This window comes from Larimichthys crocea, chromosome IX (assembly GCF_000972845.2).
Source record: "Larimichthys crocea isolate SSNF chromosome IX, L_crocea_2.0, whole genome shotgun sequence".
In the NCBI taxonomy this organism is placed as follows: domain Eukaryota; kingdom Metazoa; phylum Chordata; class Actinopteri; family Sciaenidae; genus Larimichthys; species Larimichthys crocea.
Window position 1 is genome coordinate 10,121,966 of NC_040019.1, and position 22,916 is coordinate 10,144,881.

The window sequence follows — 22,916 nt, forward strand, 5'->3', positions numbered from 1 at the left end:
AAACATCTGAAACATTTTATTAAAAGCATGAGGGGACATATTCATGTCCTCAAATGGAACATAAATACAAAATATATTTATATGTACAAATTATGGCAGAGACAAATAGAAGCGTACCAGGTACTTTCTAAAAAATGTTAATTCACAAAAAAAACAGAAAATAAAAATATTAACTTTAGCTCCCAATGTGTTGTTTTATCAAAGATAGATGAACCAAACAGAACCACTACGAACATGATCCATGATCCATGATCCCGGTTCAGAATATCTCTTAAGGTTCATAAGCTTTGAGGTACAAAATGAGGTATGCAGTACGTCTGAATAAAAAGAAAGCCCATATGTAAGGTCAAATAGTTTTTTGCACAGTACCATTATACAGATTTTCTGTACAGCAAAAAGGTTTCATATTTTGGAACTTTCACTGCAACAAATGGATAGAAATGGGATCTACCCGATTTTGATGACACGAGAGGATTGGCAAAAATCTCCACATTTATGTCAGAAGCTGGCAAAACTTTGTTGATTCGTCCTCAGATTTGTCATATTTGCGGTTACAAATATTCAAGAGTAGGGAACAGACCACACTGTATTTTTTTTTTTACAGAGGTAATACAACGTTTTGACCACAGGGAGGCAGCACAACCTAGAATTACTGCTTCAGTACTGTCACATCCATCTTATTCATCAGCTTCTATTTCTCTGTTATAAAAACAATAATAATGGCAGTAAGCAGTAGTCTGTTATCAGATGTTGAGAACATTATGGGCGGCAGATAGCATTATTTTAAAAAGCTAAGCAGAAACATTGACTGGACGTTGAATTATCACACAACTCTAATATTCAATCTATAAAATAAGCAGCTATTTCATATCATTTGCCCAGTAACCAAGGTTACTGCATACTGTGTGAAGAGATGCATTTTTTTTTTATAAACGCATGAATGCACATAAATTACATTTATGTGGAAAAAAATCAGATTTCACTCAGTTATGGCATGAATCATATTATTTTGTCTCGTGTGGTTATCAGTCAGTGGAAAGTTTAAACTGACCAAAGCAGTTTATTTAACACTGGATGGACCTCTCTAATACTGTTACTGCAAAATACAAATAACACCAGTTTTCCATGAGCAGTAGGAACCACAAAAATCAAATAATAAAAGCAGCATTGATCAGAACTTGACTTAAAGAGTGTTGGCGTATACATAAGGATTTGTGTCTTTATAAAACTGGTTCAGATTTCAGTGCAAATCTGTCATTTCTTTGCTGTTTTCATCATTAAATCTTTGTGATTTCCCAGACTCGTGCTTCAGGTCTCCATGTTAATTGTCCATATTACATCATGTGCTTCTACGGCACACGTCTGACACCAGGAAATACAATCTTGAGTCTGAAAAAAATGCTGATTAAGGCATTAGTATATATTTCATGTTTGTTGTTTAAAACGTTATCCCAAACTTTCTCGTCCTCCCACCGCTGAACTTAAATTCTGCTTGTTCCCCTGTTATATTTACACACATTTAAAACATAATACATCAAGCAACATTTGACAGGGCACCACCTATTGCACATGGAATTTGTTTTGTTATTACAAATCTTGTTAGTTCACCCTTCAGTGCTGTCTTTAAATGTTGGCTCATGCTTCTTTCACTTCTTCCCATTTTTATTTTCTTTGACATGAAGTTGCGTAGCATTTCTATTTCTAGCTGGAAAAACCACCAGGTGGCTCCGGCTCAGGGGACTGAGGGCTGTCCTGGTCGTCTGAGGGCAGCTGGACACGCTGCTCGTCCATCCGCTTGGCCTGCACCCTCTGGATTAGACTGAAGAAGTCTTCATCAGGCACTGTGGGGGCATGGGGGCCTGCTTCTGGTGGAGAGCATCGCTGATCATCAATCCTAGAGGACTACAGTCAGAAAGATTCATACATTTAGAGTGGCACACATGACATGACACCCCTGATCCATGCTTGACATCTAGTTCCCTACACAACAATCTCTATATAGTCTAAAAGACTAATAATAAATTAATTCTGGCCTTACCTGGCACTTGATGAGCATGTTGAAGAAATCATCGCTGGGTTCCTGATGATCTCCCTCACCCACCAGGTGTCCAAGATTGTTGTGAGTGATCCTTAGGCCTGGAAGGTTTCCAACATTAACCCGCTGGTCATCAAGGCGGCGGCTCTGAGAGCTAGCAATCAAATCGAACAGCTCCTCAGTCTGGGGGGACGTGGTAATCGCAGGATCTAGGAGACGACAGAAAAGCCCAATGAGCGCAAACATATTCAACGCTCCCAAGGTTCAGGTGTCCTTTAGAAAGCCGACAAAGGTCTCAACGGGCATGTGGCCAACCTATCATCTCGTTCAGGGATGACACGGAGTTCGCGGCACCTTCTCCGTTGTCTCCATTCTGTGGATCATCAAGATGGCAGCGCTGGTCATCCATGCGGCTGCTCTGGAACTTGCTGAGGAGGTCAAAGAAGCAGTCTTCATCTGAGGGGTCACGGCCCAGCTTCTGAAAGAAAGAAGGTAGTAATACTCTTGTTATTGTGCAGCACAAACAGACAGAGTGCTTATCTCTAAAAATCCTGTCTTGTTGATTTACTTTGACTGGAATCAATATTTCCTTAAAGTATAAGGAAATTAAATATTATATATTTGGATATTATAGGAGTAATTCTGCCCCGTTTCCAAGCTTCCACTTGCCCCCATGCATTTTCTTATAAAAGCTTTTATTTCACAGCTGAAAAGCTGAGACATGATACTGAGACAGACACAGCAGAAATTAAGTGCTTTCCTAACCCTGCTTGATTATGTAGAACTGTCCCTTAATCCAGGAAAACATGATATGCAGAGAAATTTATTAAACTCAGTGCCAGTATGAGTTGGACAGAAATGAGGTGTAACTCATGAGGGACGGCCTTCCTGGTGAGACTACCTTGGCCTAGATATTGAAGGTGGAACAATGTCATAAAATGTCATGTAAAAATGAACAACTCATTTGCATTGAGGTAAAATGGCCTACATAATGATACCTGGTGAAATCAGATGGAAATATATAACTACCGTCACAGATTTTGTTTGGTTCATTTAGTTTTATTGGTTTAAATTTGCTCATGGGAGTAGTGGAAGCGTTAAACAAAGGTCTGTGTTTCAGATTCAGCCAGCAGTGAAGGAAATGAGCATACGGCTCTAATCAATGATGAGCTGATTAGTGATTCAGTCGCTGATTGATTGAATGCAAGTTCTGTCTGACAGTGACAGTGCTCTTGCATCATGCAGTGTCACCGTCTAAGCTTATGTGTTTAAGCTTTGCAACTCAAATGGATAATAATGAACCATGATTCAGCTATAAATAACACTGAGCCAGCAAAGCAGATGTGGAATTTATTATGTTAGCGCAGTGCGACTGAAATATTCTGGCAATCACGCTGCAGTGTTATGATACTGAATGAGCAAACTGCTTGTACACAATGACGTCGAGCCAGAATAAAAACTATCCTGCTGGGATATTATCTGGAGAAAGTAATTCAACTTTTAGATAAAAAGCAAAAATAAAACAATAACAAGAATAAGCTTTGAGTTGTATCTTTGTACACAATAATAAACTAAAATTGGACTTCCTCAAACTTCTCTTACAAATTTCTAAGGCTTAAAAACTGCAAAGTCAACCTGATAAATAATTAAAACGGCCTCTTTTTCCTTTTAAGCCTTAAAATTTAACAACCTTGGTACAAAGTAAGGAGGTAAAATCTCCATAATATGGACTGTGGTCAAAACAATAAAATCTCAAAATGAATTGTCAACTAGACAAACTAAATTCTAGAAAAGGCCAGATAGTTTGAGCCTTAATAACTAAAGAGTTATCGTTAACATTTGATAAACCTAATTTGAAAAAAACAAAAAAAAAAAAACCATAAATTCTTAGATTCTATCAAAACTACAGAAAGACACACAGGTCCGTTCACTGCAAAAGATCATAGACATGTTTTCTTAAACATTAAATATATAAAAGTAAATAACTAAACTAACGATGCATTAGGACTCAAATTAACTCAAATTAAAGTCTTTTCAAAGCCTAAACATCAACAACATGCCCGAAAGCAGGTGAAAACTCTGATGATGTGTCTATTTGAAAGCTTTTTACAACAATCAACACTCACAATTAAAAGTATTTCAGTGTATCATTGAGACATGACACCTTTTACACCAACTAGCGGATGGAGTTCAAATCACTTTGCCTTCCAGCGATCAGTGAAGTAGGTCAGCGTCAGTGGCACCTGAATTCAGTCGGCTCTATTCTAGGAATCGATTTTAATGCAACTTTTGTTTTGGAAAGTCAAACTATGCTTCAGAAAAGAAAAGAAAAAAAACAATAAAACAATAAAAACAGAGCTTTTGCTATTTATCATAAAAAGTTCTTCCTTCAAACTGTGTCAGTAAAATATATATACATGCGGTTAAAAACACACAAACTGTCAGAAATAGAAAAACATAAAGTAAAATAGAGTTAATAAGCTCTGGTGTCCTCTGCACTATGTTGTTATTCAAGCTGTGAAACATAAATGAAACATCTTACCAGCAGCACTTCTTCTTTGTCCTTTATCTATCCAACTCTCTCTCTCTCCCTCTCATGCCGCTGTGAGCTCTCTTTCTCTCTCCCTCTGTCCACACGCCTGGCTCACACCTCCTTCTTCCCTACTTTCACCCACCACTTTACATCACTCTCTACTCCCCTGCTGTCCTCGACTCCCTCCCTCTAATTTTCTCTCCTCTCGTATCCCTCTATTTCAGCCGTCTTTTAATCTCTACCATCCACTCCCCCTTCTCGTCCTCCTCCTCCTCCTCTCGGTCTCCCTCTTTTTCTTTTTTTTTTCTCCTCCTCCTTTCTGTCTCACTCTCTCTGTGGCTCTCCTGCAGGCCATTTTTGTCCCGTTCACCCACTGTGGGAAAACAACTCATTATGGGAGGCAGGAGGGTTGAGGGTTGTGGGGAGGGTTAGCAGTTTCTGTGTTCAAGGTCACATTGTCAGCAGATCGGGAGAGTGCGGGGGGAGGAGGGGGCTAAATGGGAGGATGGGTAGAGGAAAAAGGGGGTGGAAAGATGGGTGCGAGGGTACAGTTATGAGTAAACTGCATGCCATGCAGAGACCAACCACTTTCAAATGACAAGAACCACCAAAGTTAGCACTCAGGTCTTAAACATGAAAAAAAAACTTCCATTATGATTGTTATTTTGTTGCTTTTTGCACTCTAATCAGCTGTGACTTATAACGGTCTCTGTCCTTGGCCCCATGGTCCATCTCCTCACTTCCCCTTTCTGTATTGTCCAATTAATCAAGTAGGCCAAACGGACAGAACAAGGGAGGAAGGAACACGTGATGATGATGATGAAACAAAACAAGGAGGGAGGGACAGAGTGAGCGGTGTGTGTGTGTGTGTGTGTGTGTGTGTGTGTGTGTGTGTGTGTGTCGGTTCTTCCTAGATTACATCACCATTGTTCTTTCTAATTTCAAATGTTCTACATTCGAGGTATTAATTACAGATGAACAAAGTAAAATTAAAAAGAAATTAGACCTGAACAAAGAATGAACAACTGACAGCTCGTTAACTTTTCACAATCGTAGCTAACTAGCTCTACTCTGCAATACCAGCTTCAGGCTTTTAGTTAGCTTAGCTTAGCTTAGCCATCCATTGCATATCAACCAACTTTTGGCGCTAACGTGAGCTCAGCAAGCTCCCGAAAAAGCAAGTAGTTGGTTTTTTAAATCAAGATCTGTTTTCAAGATTAAGACCAAATTTTAAAAAAGGCAACATGGACGAGAAGTCAATATAAAGTTTGGAGATCACAACAGAGCTAACACCATCTGCTGATGAAGACCATGTGATGTAGTCAAAAGCTATGAATCAAGTGAGTTAACAGATCTTGAGTTGAGAATATTTTGTCAACTATATGCCGTTTATCATTAAAGGCCTAGGACACAGTCAAAACTCTACACATGCATCCATCTATAAAGTCACAGAACTGAAGAAGAGAAAATTTCTTCATTCTTGTGTTGTTTTTGAGCAATACCATGTCTGTTGATTTTATTTGACAAGAATGTGAATTTCATTTTGATAACTAATCATTTCATGGTCCCAAAGTTGGTGTACTATTTATTTTCCCCCTAACAACACATCCTAATCACATAGTGGCTTTGTCTTTGATTTCTAGCTTTAGGGGCGAGTGAGAGTTCACAGACACACAACTGTCTTTCAAAGACTGACAGAGATGAAAAAGGGAACACTTCAGTGTCATCAGGATTACTAACATTTATCCCTGGATGCCATTTCGAGGCCCTTGTGATGAACTATCATCACGCAGCCCAGTAATTTTCACTTTTTGTCTGACCCGTCAGCTTGCTGATTACAACAATTAGCACCGTCACAGCATGCCTGTGTGCTGTGCGGGGAGACAGGATTTTGGGGATACAGCAGCTGCAAAGCAGCATTAAGAATCTAGTTCATGGCAAATGGAGCACTGTTGGTATTTAATGAGAAGACACCTTTACACTTTATCTGACTTCTTACATCATGCTGTATACGCTCGTGGGAAATTAAAGGGAAGTGATCCCAATTTACTCTCTCTAATTTTCTCTTTAAAGCTGAAGCCCTGAAGATTAGACAAAAATGGAAAAAGTAGTTAAGTAAATTCGGCAGTCAGTGTTTCAGGTGCTCTTGATGCTTTCTATGAGGTAAAATTACACCCACCTTTTTCCCGGGTGGGCTCAGTGACTGACTTAAAAAGTTGGAAATATCTTACCTAAACAGTGAATATGTACCAGGGGCTGATATTATGCATTTTGGTGGATTGTTTAATACTCTGAGGCGTGAATTAAGGCATGAAAATAAAACTGAAATAACTCATGTCTCAAAGCGGAGGTGTATTTTCATACTTGCTTTACTGCAGACTGGACACTGTTTCATTTATAATCATAGCAGCAATTATCATACATCAATTTCAAATGATTAAATGATATGGAAAAAATATATATATTATAAGGCTGAAGGCAATAAAAATGAAAACAGTTTTGGAAAATGTGCTTTTCTGCTCAGAAACATCTTCACATGGTGAATATGAAGCCATCACCACCAGTCTGTTAGCTTAGCTTAGCATAAAGCATGGAAACAAGTGGAAACAGCTAGCACAGCTCTGTCCGGAGATCAGCTTATACCTCGCACCACATAAGGAGCCTAACTGAGTCACAGTAAGAAGCTAATAAGAAAATAAACACAGCTACTCACAGGCACTGGAGGCGTGACTTGCACAGTGATGTCATCAGTGTCTACGGGGGAGTCCAACCACGGCCTTTCATCTGATGACTGACTGTCAGGATAGCCTTTTCTTTTACCTGGCTGCGACATCTGACTCTTGGATCTCCTGGGTATGCTTTCCAAGTCTTGGTTCTCACCATTCTGCAGTAAAAGAGTAAGATTGTTATGAGTATGAGTATTCAGGGAGATACCTGTGGATCGCATTTACAGGTACATTTCTCTCTGGAGTGTAAGAAATCACCTTATCCGAAGAGTACTTCCACAGTTCTACACTGTCCATGCTGTTTCTCTTTGTGAATTTAGGTCTTGCACCTATGGAGAAATAATACATTAAGTAAATAAAACATTACTACATATAAATCTGTAGTATCTCTCAAGGTTCGGGCCCAAATAAAGCATGCAAGGCACTCTTTGTCTTTTCCCTGCAAGCAGCCTGCCATGTCAGCATAGGTCCCATGATGCCTGATGTGGACATGCGGTTTAGGCAGACAACCGAGCAAACAATCTGAATAAGAGTCTGTTTGCCAGCTTTGCACCAGAGAGGGAAATGTAGGACATGGGTGTGAGTTTCTGCCCAGAGGCGGGTTCATGAACGCAAACATCACACGAAAGCCAGGCTGCAGATAAAGATAGTTTCTCTGTGCTTCGTTTTATATGTTTCAAATGCTCTCCAATTTTATTATGAAGGATAATGAAAACATCTTCTTCAGACTGGAGGTAAACACAGACACTGTCGGTGTGTGATGTCTCTCTCTCTCTCTCATCTGGTCATCTTAGTTTTAAATTTAAATGGCCACCCTGTGTACACACACAGACACACTATTCCAGTTACCGTAGCTTACTCAAGCCCACACATCTTATTTTTGTTACATATTGAAGTTAAAATAATCTACAAACTATTTAAAGACACATTTTAAAAGTATGTTATCTGTACATTTTGAGGGTGAAAATTGAGAAACATGCATTTCACAAACATGTCTGTCGGGTTTACACATTTAAAACTGAAAACTTCTATGAGATGGAAGCTCCAACACAGCTTCTCCTAACCACAGTTTGCAGAGTGCAAACAGACAAGTCTCTGTTTTACATTCACATTCAAACACATTCACACACAAATACAAGCACACGCACAGAGTTGGGCTTTTTCATCTGACGCGCCCTTTCCTCAGCCATGACTAAGGAAACACGGTAACTTGCTTACACAACTTTAAAGAAATGTCGTGACATGTAAAACACAGTGAACTCTAAAGTCTTCAGTCTTCTTCAAGTCTATTTCATTTGTATGTCGGTTTGTTTTGCCAAACTATAGTTGCATGTGAATTTAAACATTCTACATTATGTGAAATCTACAGCAGACTAAGTCATAAAAGATACAAACATAATCATTACCAAACTTAATTACAACTCAGTGGTTAAGCACATTGGATGTTTTCCAGCTGAAATAATGAGCTAGTGTTCACAATGCTTTTACACGATAACCGGTATACCTGACTGCCATATTTAATAGTCATTTTACCATTAAAAAAGCTCTTCTGTTCAAAAAGCTCTTCACAATCTGCAATAAAAGCTCTTCAGTAGTGCCAAAGGACAAAGAGCACCACTCCGTTCACGCACATCACATTATCTGAAGAACTAAAGCGCGGGAAAAAGTGACAATGTAATGTATTAAAAAATGCATAAAAAAATAAAATTAAAATTAAATTCAAATATTAAAAGGATCTCTTCAAATCAGACTCTCCCACTCTGTGAATTTGTATAGATATTTTTGTTTAAGGGAATAGTTCAGCATTTTGGGAAAGACGCCTTCTTGCTCAGAGCTGGATGAAGAGATTATTACTACTCTTTACATCCATTCAATATGAAGCTACAGCCAGCAGCCAGTTAGCTTAGCTTAGCATAAAGACTAAAAACCAGGGCGACGGCTTGCTTTTTTTTGGCATTGTTCAAAAGCTGATGAATTCTCTGAACCATAAAAAAATGAGCTATTAGTTCACCTTGCATCTCAAACTCTGAACTGGAGGGTGAAAGGTCGCTCTCATTGACCCCCAGAGCCTCCATCAGTTGCTCCACGTTCATTTGAGCTGTCAGTTCTCCATTTCTGTCTCCAATCTGAGGAGGACATGAAGAGGCAGAGACAAAGAGACAAAACAGAGCATTCAATTACGGTGAATAAAAGAAGCTTTGACTTCACCAAGGAAGCTTTATGTAAAAAAAAAAAAAAAACCTTACTTCTTTAGAGATGTCTAGGTGCTTTCGGGCATAATGAAGAGCTTGTTTGTGATTTCCTAAAGACACGTATGCATTTCCCAGACTCCAGCAGGCACGGCCCTCGCCAACTCTAAAGACACATGAATATACAGACAACGGTTAAAAATAACATTCCCATGCTCATGCATGTTTGTATGTATGCATTTCATGCTTAGTCTACCTATCAGTAAGCTCCTGGGCTATGTACAGGTGCTTCAGGTGGTAGTCTATGGCCCTCTCATACTGCTGCAGAAGAGTGTAGGTGTTTCCAAGGCTGTAACAGGCCTGAGCCTCCATCACCTGGTCCCTCAGCTGCCTGGATAGCTGCAAAGTTTTCCTTTAGGAAAAGAAACAAGGGGGATAAAGACATGTCAAGTGTAGAAGTTAACAAGAGAAAGGTAAGACAAGTCTTACAGTAATGTTTCCCAATCATGCATCAGTCTTTTTTTCATATTCAGTTTGTACTCGTGTCACGTCTTTTTATTTTTGCGGAAAGTGGTTCACTTCACTTGATCTCCACTAGATGTCAGCCTCCCCTCTTTTTCTTACCTGTAGTACTCTGTGGCTGTGTTGAACTGGCCCAGAAATATCAGGGCATTGCCTAGGTTACTGTAGGCTCGCCGCTCTGCCGCTTTGTCCCCAAATTCTTTGGCTATGGATAATCTCTGTGAACGACAGAGCAGAAAGGTCAAACCAAATGAACACAATATTTATTCATTTTTTGATTTTAGCAGCTGAATCACACCAAAAAGTTAACTTCTCGTGTCATTTCACCTTTTTACATTTTTTTTTTCTCAGTGTACAAGGAGAAGAAAGTTCAAGTTGCAAGCACTTTTTGGACACGATTCCATGAAAAGATGTGCTGCTACACCGTCAGCTCCCTCTGATTCCCTTTAAAAAAGCAGCCTGCTCCCCGACATGGCTCACTGATAGATTTGTAATGGGAAAGAGAGGAGACCGGCTTCTCCCACGAGGAAACAAGTGGTTTACAATGGAGAGTGACAGGAAACATGGGGAGACAGAGCCTGAGGAAATGCTTGCCACTGATTCACCAAGAAACCAATTTCCTTCAATTTCTTTTTCTATGAGAGGACATCAATCTCTGCACGGTGTGTGATGGTACTGCATGAGGTGGATCGTGATCCACTGAAAACTCACTAAAGTGATATTATTAACTCATGACAAAACTAAAATTACTATGACACACTGGCATCCCCCAAGAAAATAAGACTTTGATGAAACACTTTGTCTCTACCCTCTAACCATGTCTTTGCACTCACTGCCACCAAGTCCATCTCTTCTACTCTGCTGTTTGGAATAAATCTGACAGTACAATGCAATGGCAAAAGTAAACACTTTGAAATGAGAGGTCAGTCCCACATTCACTCTCAGACTTGCTGTGTTTTAGCCTGTCTTGCTGTTTTGCATGTAAAATTTAGTGCAATGCAAACGAGTAAGGATCTTTTTTCAACAAGAAGCAAATGCTGCTTCTTCGAGATGAACAGCAGTGTAGCATTGACCATTGAGCAACAGTAAATCATGTGGTAACCACTTGTTTGCTTCTGAACAACACATGACAGAGACACAAGCAAGAGGCTGAACAGGATGACAACCAAACACTGCAAATGTATCCAATGGGTTCAGGGAGGACACTGAAAGACGTCATGGCCACACAGCATGTGCTAAATCCACCAAAACCACATTTTAATGTGTATGTTAACGGTTTGGATAAAGCAAACCACACTCACTGGAAATTACTCAAACACATCTTTCTCTTTTATGTTCACAGTATTTGTGAGACCTGTTCTAAAGGGGAAAGAAAACAACTTACTAAATAGCTGCATGGTGAACAAACTTGTGTCAGGCACTAAGTAGGGACATTGCCCTACAGTCACAAGGTCACACGTTTTGTTTTTGCAACAAGTCTGATAACTCTTATCTATGCACCAGTGCTGATATAAGACAACTGTAAACTTTTTGGATTTCTCACCTGACGGTGAAACTTGATCGCTTCGACAAAGTTTCCTAGCAGATAGTGGGTGTTGCCAAGGTTTCCGTATGCTCTCCCCTGAGCAGCTCGGTCTCCAAGTTCTTTGACCAAACACAAGTTCATCCTACAAAGATTATTGCACACAAATACATTAGTAGGACGTCAGTTTTATTCCTTCTTTGTACATCCAGTAATCCAGTGACATTAGACAACAGCTAAATATAATACAGATTTTTTTTAATATTTCTACATATTAATTACGATTAGTGATGTATGTAAATGGTGTAAATTACTCATTGAGCCTTTAATATTTTTATGTATTCGTGTATGAGCCTTCTTTTACCTTTGACAGTTTTTCAATTTAATGTTAACTGCTCCATTGTTAAGATAGATAATTGCCCTGTGAGAGGAGCTATTTTTAGGTGTTCATTATGTTTGATTTATCCAGGCAACACCAAATATGCATGCAGCCTGCTTCAAATTAATTCCTCCCAGTGAGCTTCCTGTTTCTAGTGCACTTTAAGAAAGTATTTAAATGCCACTTGTTCTACATTTTGCTGGACCTCAGATAAAATAAGTTTTAAATGAACACTGATCAACACATAAACCACAAAAATTTAAATGTAATATACGTGTTACTCGTTATACAATTTATTCAGAAAGGTTTCTTTTCACATTCTTTACAAAAGCCCGTCCAACCAAACCCAAGCACAAATCTGGTAACACTGCACAGCTCTTTAGCTGTGAGGGAAGATCTTGTCTAAAGAGCAGCAGTTAGTATAGCATGTCACAAAATTGGACTTTTTACAGAGAGGCAAACGCGAGCCTGGAGGTTGTTAAAGCATGGAGTAAATTATTCTGTGGTCTGATGAAAATAAAGACAAGAATCTTCAGCAACAATGTAAAGTAAGACTCAAATCGTACAAAAGCATGACAGTGACAGCTTTGTGTCGGGCTGCGTTTAAGCATCTGTGACAACTTTAAGAATAAATGGAACATTTATTATTATATACATGCTATTCTGCATTTGAGAGGAAAATATCTTAGCTGCACTTAGGTATGATGAAACACACTGGCCACACAACCAAATCAAATCAACAAGAGCAAACAGCGTGCAGCCAAAGCCGAAATGGAAAGATCCGTATATTGTTACAGAAGAATAATAAAAAGCCAGGGGTGCGCCAAAAAGTAGGACTCAAAGTAGTGACACATGCCGATTCAAATTGAATTGCTGGATGTGATTTTGGAAAAGTAAACTAAGGAGTGGATTGTTTCCCTGCATTAAATTCATTTAACACCACAAAATACAGTTTAAATCAACCAACTGTGATTTAGAGATTATCTTGCATACGTTCATTACACAGCATAAAATACATACTCATAAAAGCCGGTAGCCCTTTGCAGTGTGTCTCTGACATCAGGAGGCAGGTCCCCTGGTTCCTGGGTACAGCCCCATAACTGCTGTTTGCCCTTCGCATGAAACACGTTCCCTACGTTATACAGTGCTCTGGCCTCTCCAACCTACAGCCAGGAAATAAAGAGACACAGAAAAAGAATTTCTACAGGTAAATATAAGTGAATAGATTTTATTTGTGTGTATCTGGACATCCACATGTCTCTAGCAATATGCTCAAAAATTGATACATTTAATTTGTGCAAGATCATTCATAATGCTCGTAAATAAATTAAAGGTATTAAAATACAATAAAATACAGTGCTTACAAGAAAAACATCTCAAATATTAAATACAGCTTCCATAGGACAGGTGCCATGTGGTACAAGAATGAATGTTTTTTTGTAGTCTTTTAATGACATGCCATAAATAAAAACTCACCTTGTCGCCCTGCTCTTGAGAAATATCCAAATGTCTTTGACAGCACACGACAGCCTCATCAAAGCGCCCCAACACTTTCAATGTGTTACCAAGGTTTCCACTGGCTTTCCCTTCTCCAATTCTGTCTCCTATTGTTCTGAGAAAGCAAAGAAATGACGTCAGTGGCGGGAGCGAGAGACAGTTCTTCAATGTTGATCATTTTTAGTTAGTCATTAAGGTAATTTAATCAGGAGATGCCGTATAGTACATTTTTAATTGGATGCTTAATTCCTAGGACCAGGTCCCTGGTGGCCCTGGTGAGACTGTAATGTAACAACGTAAATCTCCCCTGGGTCTGTGATCACTTCCCTGCTGAAGCACCAGATGCACTCACTGCAGGGGATCGGATTACTCGTATAGACTAAATATCCAGCTGGTAGTAGTGGACTGGTACTCTATGAATGTCTCCTCATTTTTTCTTGGAAGCGTCAAAACATGTAATATACAATTACTAAATTACTACAATTTATAGTAACACAAATGTTTGTTCAAAAACTGTGAATGTCTTAAAACATGTTGTGGTAGGTAGCAGCTATCACAAGATGCTACAATGCTCACCTGGCCAAGGTAAGGTCATGTTTGTGGTATTCCAGGGCTTTGCCATACTCCTTTAGGTAGAAGTAGGCATTTCCTAGCTGGCTGTAGATGGCACTGAGGGTCTTCAGGTCTTCTGTGCCGACCTGCACTGCAGCCTCAAAAAACGCTGTGCCACCTTTGAAGTCCCCAGCCTTGCATAGCCGCTCTCCTTCCAAGGCCAACTCCAAGCAGGAGGCCTCCATCCTAAATGGTGCACACACAAGTTCACAGTACATATGAGCGCTATCATATAAAAGAACAATGTATAGTAATGTGGACACTTAATGCAGTGGCAGTGCAGCATGGTGAGGAATAAATCAGCAGTGTCACCATGACAAGATCTGTAGCTTTGCTGTAGCCATATCTGTGGACTGTTGCCTTAGCAACTGAGTCTAAGACTCCAGGATGAATGCCTTGAAAAGGTGTTGCACATTTTCATTTATTACTGCAAATATCAGAGTCTGATGGATAAAGACACAGTTCTCTTGCATTATCTCTCTTGCATCATTAAAAGCAATGTTGCATTATGTGGATATTAATGCCTATGAGTAATTCACAAGCTGATATTGTTCACAGTCCATGTAAACATAGGGAAATTCTCCTATACTACTTTTCTACATTGTTAAGCTCAAAAATAATAGAAGGAACATAACAGAAATAACTACCAAAAGCTAAGACAAGAATGCATAAGTTACTACAGCAACTGCAAGATCTATGATGCTGACTCAGGGAATGTACAGGACAAAAAAGATATTGAGTACTGCCAGCTTACTTTTCATTAAGAGGACATTTCAATCAAAATCTTAACCTCTTTAATAAGTTGAAAAGTGAGCACCCTACAGTTATAAAGTTACAGAACGCATAGATCTATTATTTTTGAGAGGTCTGTTCAAAATAAAATCAGAACAGGGCGTTATGTTAAAGGGACTTTTAAGTGACAAAACATTGATGTATCAAACCGAAAGTGTGTGGTCACAAGAGGCACAACAAGGCCTCATCAGTGAATTGCATCCAGAAAGTATAATTTAAAGTAGTTTCTATCTATCTGTTCCAACACACCTCCATACATACATGAATATGTGAATGAAACAGGGCCTTCTGTAGTTTATAGCCATTTACAGTCAGGTGAAATTTATATGCAAATGTCTCCTCTGTTATCCTGAATGATAAAACCATGATTATCATAACAGGTAATTAACAGTAACTTGCATTACCAAGGTGATATTTTAGTCAACTTTTCCTGATCTAGGATCAGTGTGCTCCCCGTAGTCATTTGGTTTGCAAAACGTTGCTTGCCAAAGAACAAAATTCGGTGTTCTGGCAGTACCTGTGTTTTTGCTTGGTTCGCGTTTTGTCCACATACACCTGTAGCTCCAAGTGTAGAGGCCTTAGCATGGCTTGAGGTCGGGGTCCATGGTGGACCAGTCTACACATAGCTCTCTCAGCTCCAGTCAGAGGGCAAGGCTCCGATGCCATGAGCTCAAGTGTTAACAAGACTAGCTATGTTAAAACAAATGAGAAATAAGCAACTCTTTACCTAGAGATTGCAGTTCATTCAAGCAGTGCACTTATCACTGATAATGCAGTGCTGATACTTTTGATGATATCAGCTGATATAGGTTATTAAGATGAAATTTCCAGGTTCCAAGTCCATATTTTCCATTGAAGTCCACCATAAAAATCTACAATGTCAGCAATGTTGCAGCAAACCTGGACACAATCCAACTGAAATTTCTACACAGAGTCCCAGACGAGCCAAGAATCACATCTGCTTTTCAAGTCCTCAAGAGCCTTCCAAAAACTGAATTGTTGAACCCTGTGCTCTCACAGTCAAGCCAGTCAGAAGGGAACTGTAGGAAATCCCACGAAAAAACTCCAGTTACAATTGTGCTTCTTTGCATAAACATGTTGATTTCAAAGTCTACACAGGTCATATTTAACTAATCCAACTGCATTTAATCAAGTTGAGATGTCCGTTGCTGTGAGGTCACCACGTTCTTGCTATCCCAAACATGTGTCCTCCTCCTTTGAATGTCTTCAACCTGTCCTCGGTGATGACGGCGAGATCCATTGGTCTGCACTGCCACTGCAAGAAGTCACGCTTTAAAAGAGGGAGGGTGTATGGAAGGGATTTTGTAGGGAACATTCTAGGTGAGTGAAATACTTCTACGCATGACCACTGTCCCAATGAGAGACAGAAAGGAAGGATGAGAGAGAGAGAGAATTACTAATCCAATCACTTGCAACTCCTTGGTAGAGACTACACAGTGCACTGATTGGCCCTGACTAATCCAACTATCTGCTGATACAGGCAGAAACATTATTAGGTCACCAGCCAAGACGAGTAATACTGTGAGTAAAGCAAGAGGTAATGGAGCTATAAATGTCATCTGAGTGCATATATTTTCAATTATTTTCACTAAAAATAAATAAATGGATCAAAAGTCTTAATTTATGTTATATGTGTTATGTTAATATGAGCTTTGCCATACTCCTTGAGGTAAAAGTAGGCATTTCCTAGCTGGCTGTAGATGGCACTGAGGGTCTTCAGGTCTTCTGTGCCGACCTGCACTGCAGCCTCAAAAAACGCTGTACCACCTTATAAGTCTGTATTTCTTGGTTAAAAAAAAGTTTAGAGTGTAGCTTATTGAATCCAGTTTCTAGTTACAATTTTTCAATATGATGCCTGAATGCATCCTGGGTAGAAAAACATACGAGCACTGCTGCTGTTGCTCTTTTGCATCATGCTGCTCACGCTTCACCTCCTGTGACTGTACACAGTGCAAGGCCATGGAAACCTATTGACACAGATGGCAGAAGCTTGCCACTAGTGTAACTAATTACATTAACGATGGCTCTGTTCCATTTATGTACGTCACTAAGCCATGACACCATGCACAGGTCCTTCCACTGAAACACCTAGACGGAATGCAGCCACTAATCCTTTTATTAATTACACCTTGTGTGTTTACTGCCATAACAAAAATGCATGCTGGGAAGAAGGTCTAGTGAAGTAAGGTGGTGCACCATTATGAAATATCAAAATCTAGACTTATTTACTGCCTTTAGACATGTCTTTTGTGTCAGCTAGCTTTGTTGACCTCCTTCTGTGAAAAAGTTCCAGCAGACCATAACTAGAGAGAAGCATGTCCTCTTTGATCTAGCAAAAATATCCTTGGGAGTAACTCACCATGGCAATGACCACCAGATGGTCTTTTGTATTTTTTTTTCTTTCCTTGTTTCCTTATATTACTCTTGGGATGCATCTTTTTATATTGTGGTGTCAATTGTATAAAGTGATGTGCGATTTTCCCATCAGTTCAGAAACTGTTAATGAATGACATAAACAAACAGAAATGTATATTGTTGACTAATTCAGTGCCTGATTTCATCACATTATTGCAACATTTCGACGTTGCTTTAAAGCTGTCCTGTCCCTGAATTGCAACATAGTGTACCACAGCTAGAGATAATAGGAAGATAAACAGGATGGCAAAATCTCTGATGATGTACCCCAGCAGTAGCCAGAAAGATGAAAGGAGCTACAAAATATTACACAGGGAATATGTTTATGATTGAACAGTCATATCTATGATGTAGAAGACACCACATGGAGTTAACCAATCAGCTGTAAAACCTGTCCCTTCAATTTCAGTTGTTTCTGAAGCTGCACATAAAGGTTTTAGGATGTCTTAAGGAGGCTCACAGATGTGCTCGAAGCAAATGAGATGTTGCTTTCGGCTGTAATCCTTTTCTCTTCATACAATCAAATTTGTCTGACGTAAACAGGAGGCTAATGAACAAATGACGACAGGTACCAGGTAGCACAGAAGCCTAGCATCGATCAAATCAAAGGTGGATGCTGAGGATTTGCGAGGACATTTGTGCAGTATGTTTGTAACAGCGAGATGGTGACGAAGGAGAAAAGACAAAGAGGAGAAGGAAGACATAAGGACACTGAGTCCAGCTGCAGATGGTGCAGGGGCCTCTGGAAACCACGACTGAATTGTAAAAACCCAGAGTTGTAAAACAGACTGTGGAAAGAGGGTGTAGCCTTAAGAACGCCTGGCGACATTTTTAAATAACTTAAACTGTGCAGTTGTAAAGTTAGAGGCCGCAATATATCATCATCCATCTTGATCAAAGTGAGTAAACTTACGAACAGTCCTGCATGAGAGCTGGCTTGAGGGCTAACTGACAGACGGAAAGAAGGATGAAAGAACACCAGACGAGAAGTGAGACATTTAGGGACAAATAGACGACGAGACAAAGACAAAAAGCGATTACTCTCCTTGAGGTTTTTTTTTCACAGAGTGACTTTCATTCTTACCGTCTTTGTGGTCGGCGTAAGAATGGATCTGTGCAGTACAGTCTGCCTTTCTCTCCTCTGATTACCACTCTAATTGGTCTGCTTGGGAGACACTCATCCCATAATAGCCTGCTTGTGGTCTAAGAGAGACAGTCTCCCAGTGCTGTTACCGTGGTAGCACCGAGCACATGTAACATATTGGACAGGTTTCAAGGAGTAAGTTAAGCTGTTGCACGTAAGATGAACTATGCCATGTTTGTTCTTTCGGTAGAGAACAGCATAATTTAAACAATGAACCTTTGTCAAATCATGAATCACTATTTATTCATTTTTATGTAAATACACAAAGATCAGGTGCGTCTACCACAGAAAGATTACACTGCAAAAAAAACTTAAGGCTAAGGCTAGGTTAGGTTTGGGTGTCTGAAAGTTTGGGAAGTAGGTTCAGGAATCATGATTCAGCTTTTTAGAATGACTAGTGAATAAGTCCTCTGTGAAAAATATCGAGTCTAGTGAAATATATGCTTGCTCAGATACTGGATGTGACTCCAAGCTGCTAAATCCAAGCAAAGCAAAGCAAAGAAAGGGTCTGGCAGGAATAATGATCAAAAACCACAACCTGCTTGTGACATTTTGTCCATAAATGGTACTGTGCAGGTACTACATACACATACTGCAGGTAGTAGACAATAGTTCTTCTTCCCTTCTGAAAGGCCATGAAACAAGCTTTGGGGCAATGTTGTGTGCATAACAACAAGTCTGGTATATTCAGGAAGTGCTTTTCATTACAGTAAATAAAGTAGACTCGGAATCATTGTTTCAGCTCCAGTTGTATCATGTTAATCAATCGAATTTGTTGCTTTTCTCAGTTTTAGAGATTCTGTGCTTAACCAATGAATCAATTAGTGGCTTGAAAGAAAATCTGTTTTGTAATCCAGTCAAAAATCAATCCAATGTCAAGATTTTATGTTGTTTTTTTAGATAAAACCATTAATCGAGAACACATTCGACAGATCATCAATCATCATAAAAGTGATAATTAGTTGCAGCCCTACTCTGTTTGACATGATGCAAACTCAATTTCTTTAGAAGTTTCAGATTCTTACTCTGACAGAACTTAGGAACTTTCTTATTACTCATCTTGTGGATCAAACAATGAATCGATAAAATAAAAAGGAGATTCATTGACAATGGAAATAATTAGAGCTGTACTTGTAAACGAATGCGGCAATATGCTGTACACTTGCCACATACTGTACGCCACCTCTTCCATTACCTTTTATATGAACAAAAGTTCAAGTCAACATTGCCCATGCTCACCATCTTTCAAATATGCTAAATGCCAAAACTCCATTACACGTTTGATATCGTGAAACCTGAAGTCTAAATTGTTGGAACATCTCAACATGACTCTAACTGTACATATCACTTCACAAACGTACACACGATACTGTAAATACAAAAACCCAGTTTGTCATCAGGCATATTTAGGGGAACAGAATGACCTATAAAAAGGTATATGAATTATAATGAATAGTACAATTTTGAATCTTAATTAGTCTTCAGATATACAACCAGATCAGTCATGACCCATGAGATCTGACCCAATTAACAATAACTGACAATTATTTTCATTTTCTTTCTTCTCTTGGAGATCCATATTCAGGGTTCTACCCTACTGTCCCCATTATTCTTGGCCTAGCTAGGAACTCTGTGCTCAGAGTAGTAATCCAGCCATAATTACAGAGTGCCATAGCTAGTTGTCAGGGAAACCAAAGAGAAACTCTCTAGGAATGTTTTTTCCTCTTGCAGTGCATGTCTCTTTTAGTTAGAGCAGAGCCGTGTCCTTCTTTCTTCTTCTGTCGGATTCTCTTGTAAAACTGCTTTTTAAATTTCCTGTGATTTAGTTTCTCTTATCTGTGGCTATGTTAATGGAGTGCTATCGTCTTCTGTCGCCTGAGAAAAAATAACAGAGCTAAGCATTTAGGGAAGAATACTTGGCATATTCCTAGAGTTTCGTGATCTCAAAGTTGCAGAATTTGGTTTAAAATTTGTCTATTTAAATTGGAATTCAGTGTAAAAAGAAAGAAACAATTATAAAGCAATTCCTTTATATGGATCCTTTCACAACGGAGTAATGTTTAAGGACACCAGGATAGGTACTGTATTTCAGAAGCACTTTTATTACATTTGTTGAAATTCCCTTCACATCACAACAGCAATAAATAAATCAAAGATATCTGGCTGTGGCAAGGCTGTTATATACCCAGCCAAATATTTCACTAGACTCAACACTTTTAAAATCGAACCGTGTCTTGCTCCAGTGTTACCTACTATAGCTGTAACGCATAAGCAAGAAGAACAGACATCTGAAGCAAAGTGAGAAGTATAAGCTTTGAAATACTTTGTTGAGTTGCTTCTATGCATCGTCGAACATCGTTTTTATTTAGGCAACATCCAATAAACACAATTAAGCCTGGAACTGAAGCCCTAACAAAACATTTTCCAGCAATTGTTTGTTACCAAAGACTCCACCGATAATACCTCTTTGTGGCTCATCTGTGTTTCCTCATAATCTATGAAACCACAAACACACACACCTACCACCCTCATTGTAGAAAGGTCATGTATTGACTTCATCTGTTTGTAAAATAGAGGACAAGCAATCAGAGGGTAAACCTGACCACATGATCATAACCAGCACTGTGAGTCACTCCATGTATTTATCTTTGTGTGACCGTGTGTGTTTAAGTGTATCGGTTTGTGTGTGTGGTGTGTTTGTCAGGGACATGACAACCTTGCATAGCTTATGAATGAACTTTGCAGTCTGCTCTGTGTCACAGACACCGGGCTTCAAATCACGTAGAACTTATAATACACAATTAGAACTTCTAAATGTCCCCCACAAACAAAATAGCAAACTTATACTACATTACTTTGAATTTACTTGCAACGCTGCCCTCGATTTTTTTGCTTTTATTTTTTTATAATGTCAAAATATAAAAACAGAGATGAAGTATTTGCATAACTTCTACCTAAAATCTGATCAGTAGTGTCTGCGGAGAGGGGTTGACACAAGGACAAACTGTCCCATAGTCATTGTAAACATCGTGTACGATAATAAGGTACACTAAATGCAACTTTTTGACGGTTGTGATCTTTTTTTTTTGCTTTAAACTTGTAAAAAGTGAGGATTTGATACTTTTCTGTGTAACGTTTGATAGCAAGCTGAATATCTTTGGGTTGTGGACTTTTGGTCTGATAAAACACTGAATTTGAACACATAATAATAGCCATTTTTTTCCAATATTTCTGGAGTTTATAGGCAAACATGCAGCCAGTTGATCATGAAAATGACTCAACTGGGAGTGGCATTTGAGACAGTTAAGTTAAAACTGCTTACATGCAAATGGCCTAAAAAAAGACAGATATAGTCAGGCAGGGGGAAAAAAAAGACTAAAAGAAATTGCAAATGTGTGGGAATGTAGTTATGACATATACACCTACTATGCAAATAACACACACCACATGTATCCATGCCATCTCCTGACCTCCTGCACACACCTGGCACCTTTAAACCACAGCCATGTGTGCTATCAAACCTGGACATCCTCGCTACAGTATCATTATTATTATTATTATTATTGTGTTATTATTATTATTATTATTATTATTCCCCCTTCACGTCACATCTCATGAGGCTCCTCTCAGTCTGTACATTCCAGCCACAGCAGCTCAATGACCCGAGCCAGGAATGAGGCTTGGAGCTGGGCTTTTTTTTTGGGCTTGAAACTGTGGCTGGGTCTTGAGCTTTTTAAAAAAATAAATAAAAAAATAAAAAAATCAGTGAAAGCTGCTCAGTCAAGTTCCTAGCTTGCTCCTAAGCTCCTCCTTAGTAAGCAACAGCACTGAGCTTGCAGCCTTCATTATTCTCTATTGTTATTTCCAGCCGCTCCCTATCGACTCTCTTTTGCCTGACAGCCATTCAAAGACAAGCTACAAGGCTGACCCCCTCTCTCTCTCTCTCTTGGAGACCTACCTTGAGTGCAGCCTCTTGCTGGCCAGGTCCTGGTCCACACCGTTAGCAGCAGACTGAGCCATAGAGCCGCTGCTAGTCTGCCTGCCTTGCCTCCTAGTAAGCTCGCTTCCTCCCCTTCACAATGATTTCCCCCCCTCGAGGTGGCGACCCTTTTCTTCTCTCTTGAGTCGTTCCGCTTCTCTGTCTTCTCCCTGCCCCCTCTTTCTCTTTTTTCTCTCCCCTTTTCCTTTTTCTCTCTCTCTCTCTCTCTCTCTCTCTCAGCAATGGCAGCTGCTGCTGCTGCTGCTGAGGAAGTGAGGTATTGTGCAAATAAACCATAAAAACACTCAGCCCCGCCCCCCGAGAAACACGTCACACAGCTGGGGAGTTGCTCAACCCTTATTATTATTATTATAAACAAGCAATTTTTTTAAATATACTGCCTGGCATTAATATTTTTTTTATTTTTTTATTAAAAGGTAAAGTGTGTGAGATTAAACAGGTTCTCCATTGACAGAAAATGTTTTTATTGATGTTATAATCACCTAAAAATCCAAACTCTTATGTTTTTGTTACCTTAGAATGAGATTTT

General features: G+C 39.3%; 1 protein-coding gene across 1 annotated transcript; it reads right to left on the reverse strand.

The window, feature by feature from the left end:
• Positions 1-22,581, reverse strand: gpsm1b (G protein signaling modulator 1b). Its single transcript, XM_019276298.2, has 14 exons — positions 22,346-22,581; positions 13,980-14,201; positions 13,383-13,518; positions 12,927-13,069; positions 11,549-11,672; positions 10,108-10,223; positions 9,740-9,895; positions 9,541-9,649; positions 9,306-9,420; positions 7,553-7,623; positions 7,282-7,452; positions 2,351-2,513; positions 2,039-2,244; positions 1-1,902 (listed from the first exon to the last, which is right to left on the reverse strand). Exons 1-14 carry the CDS (start codon positions 22,405-22,407, stop codon positions 1,702-1,704), a joined length of 1,995 nt encoding a protein of 664 aa, XP_019131843.2. The 5' UTR covers positions 22,408-22,581; the 3' UTR covers positions 1-1,701.
• Positions 22,582-22,916: the final 335 nt, after the last annotated feature.

Coding starts and splice junctions, on each gene's coding strand:
- gpsm1b (XM_019276298.2), bottom strand. CDS start 22,407: ATGGCTCAGTCTGCTGCTAACGGTGTGGACCAGGACCTGGCCAGCAAG. Junction 9,650..9,739: donor GCCCAGGAGCTTACTGATAG/GTAGACTAAGCA, acceptor ATGTGTCTTTAG/AGTTGGCGAGGGCCGTGCCT. Junction 2,245..2,350: donor ATCCCTGAACGAGATGATAG/GTTGGCCACATG, acceptor GTCGTCTCCTAG/ATCCTGCGATTACCACGTCC.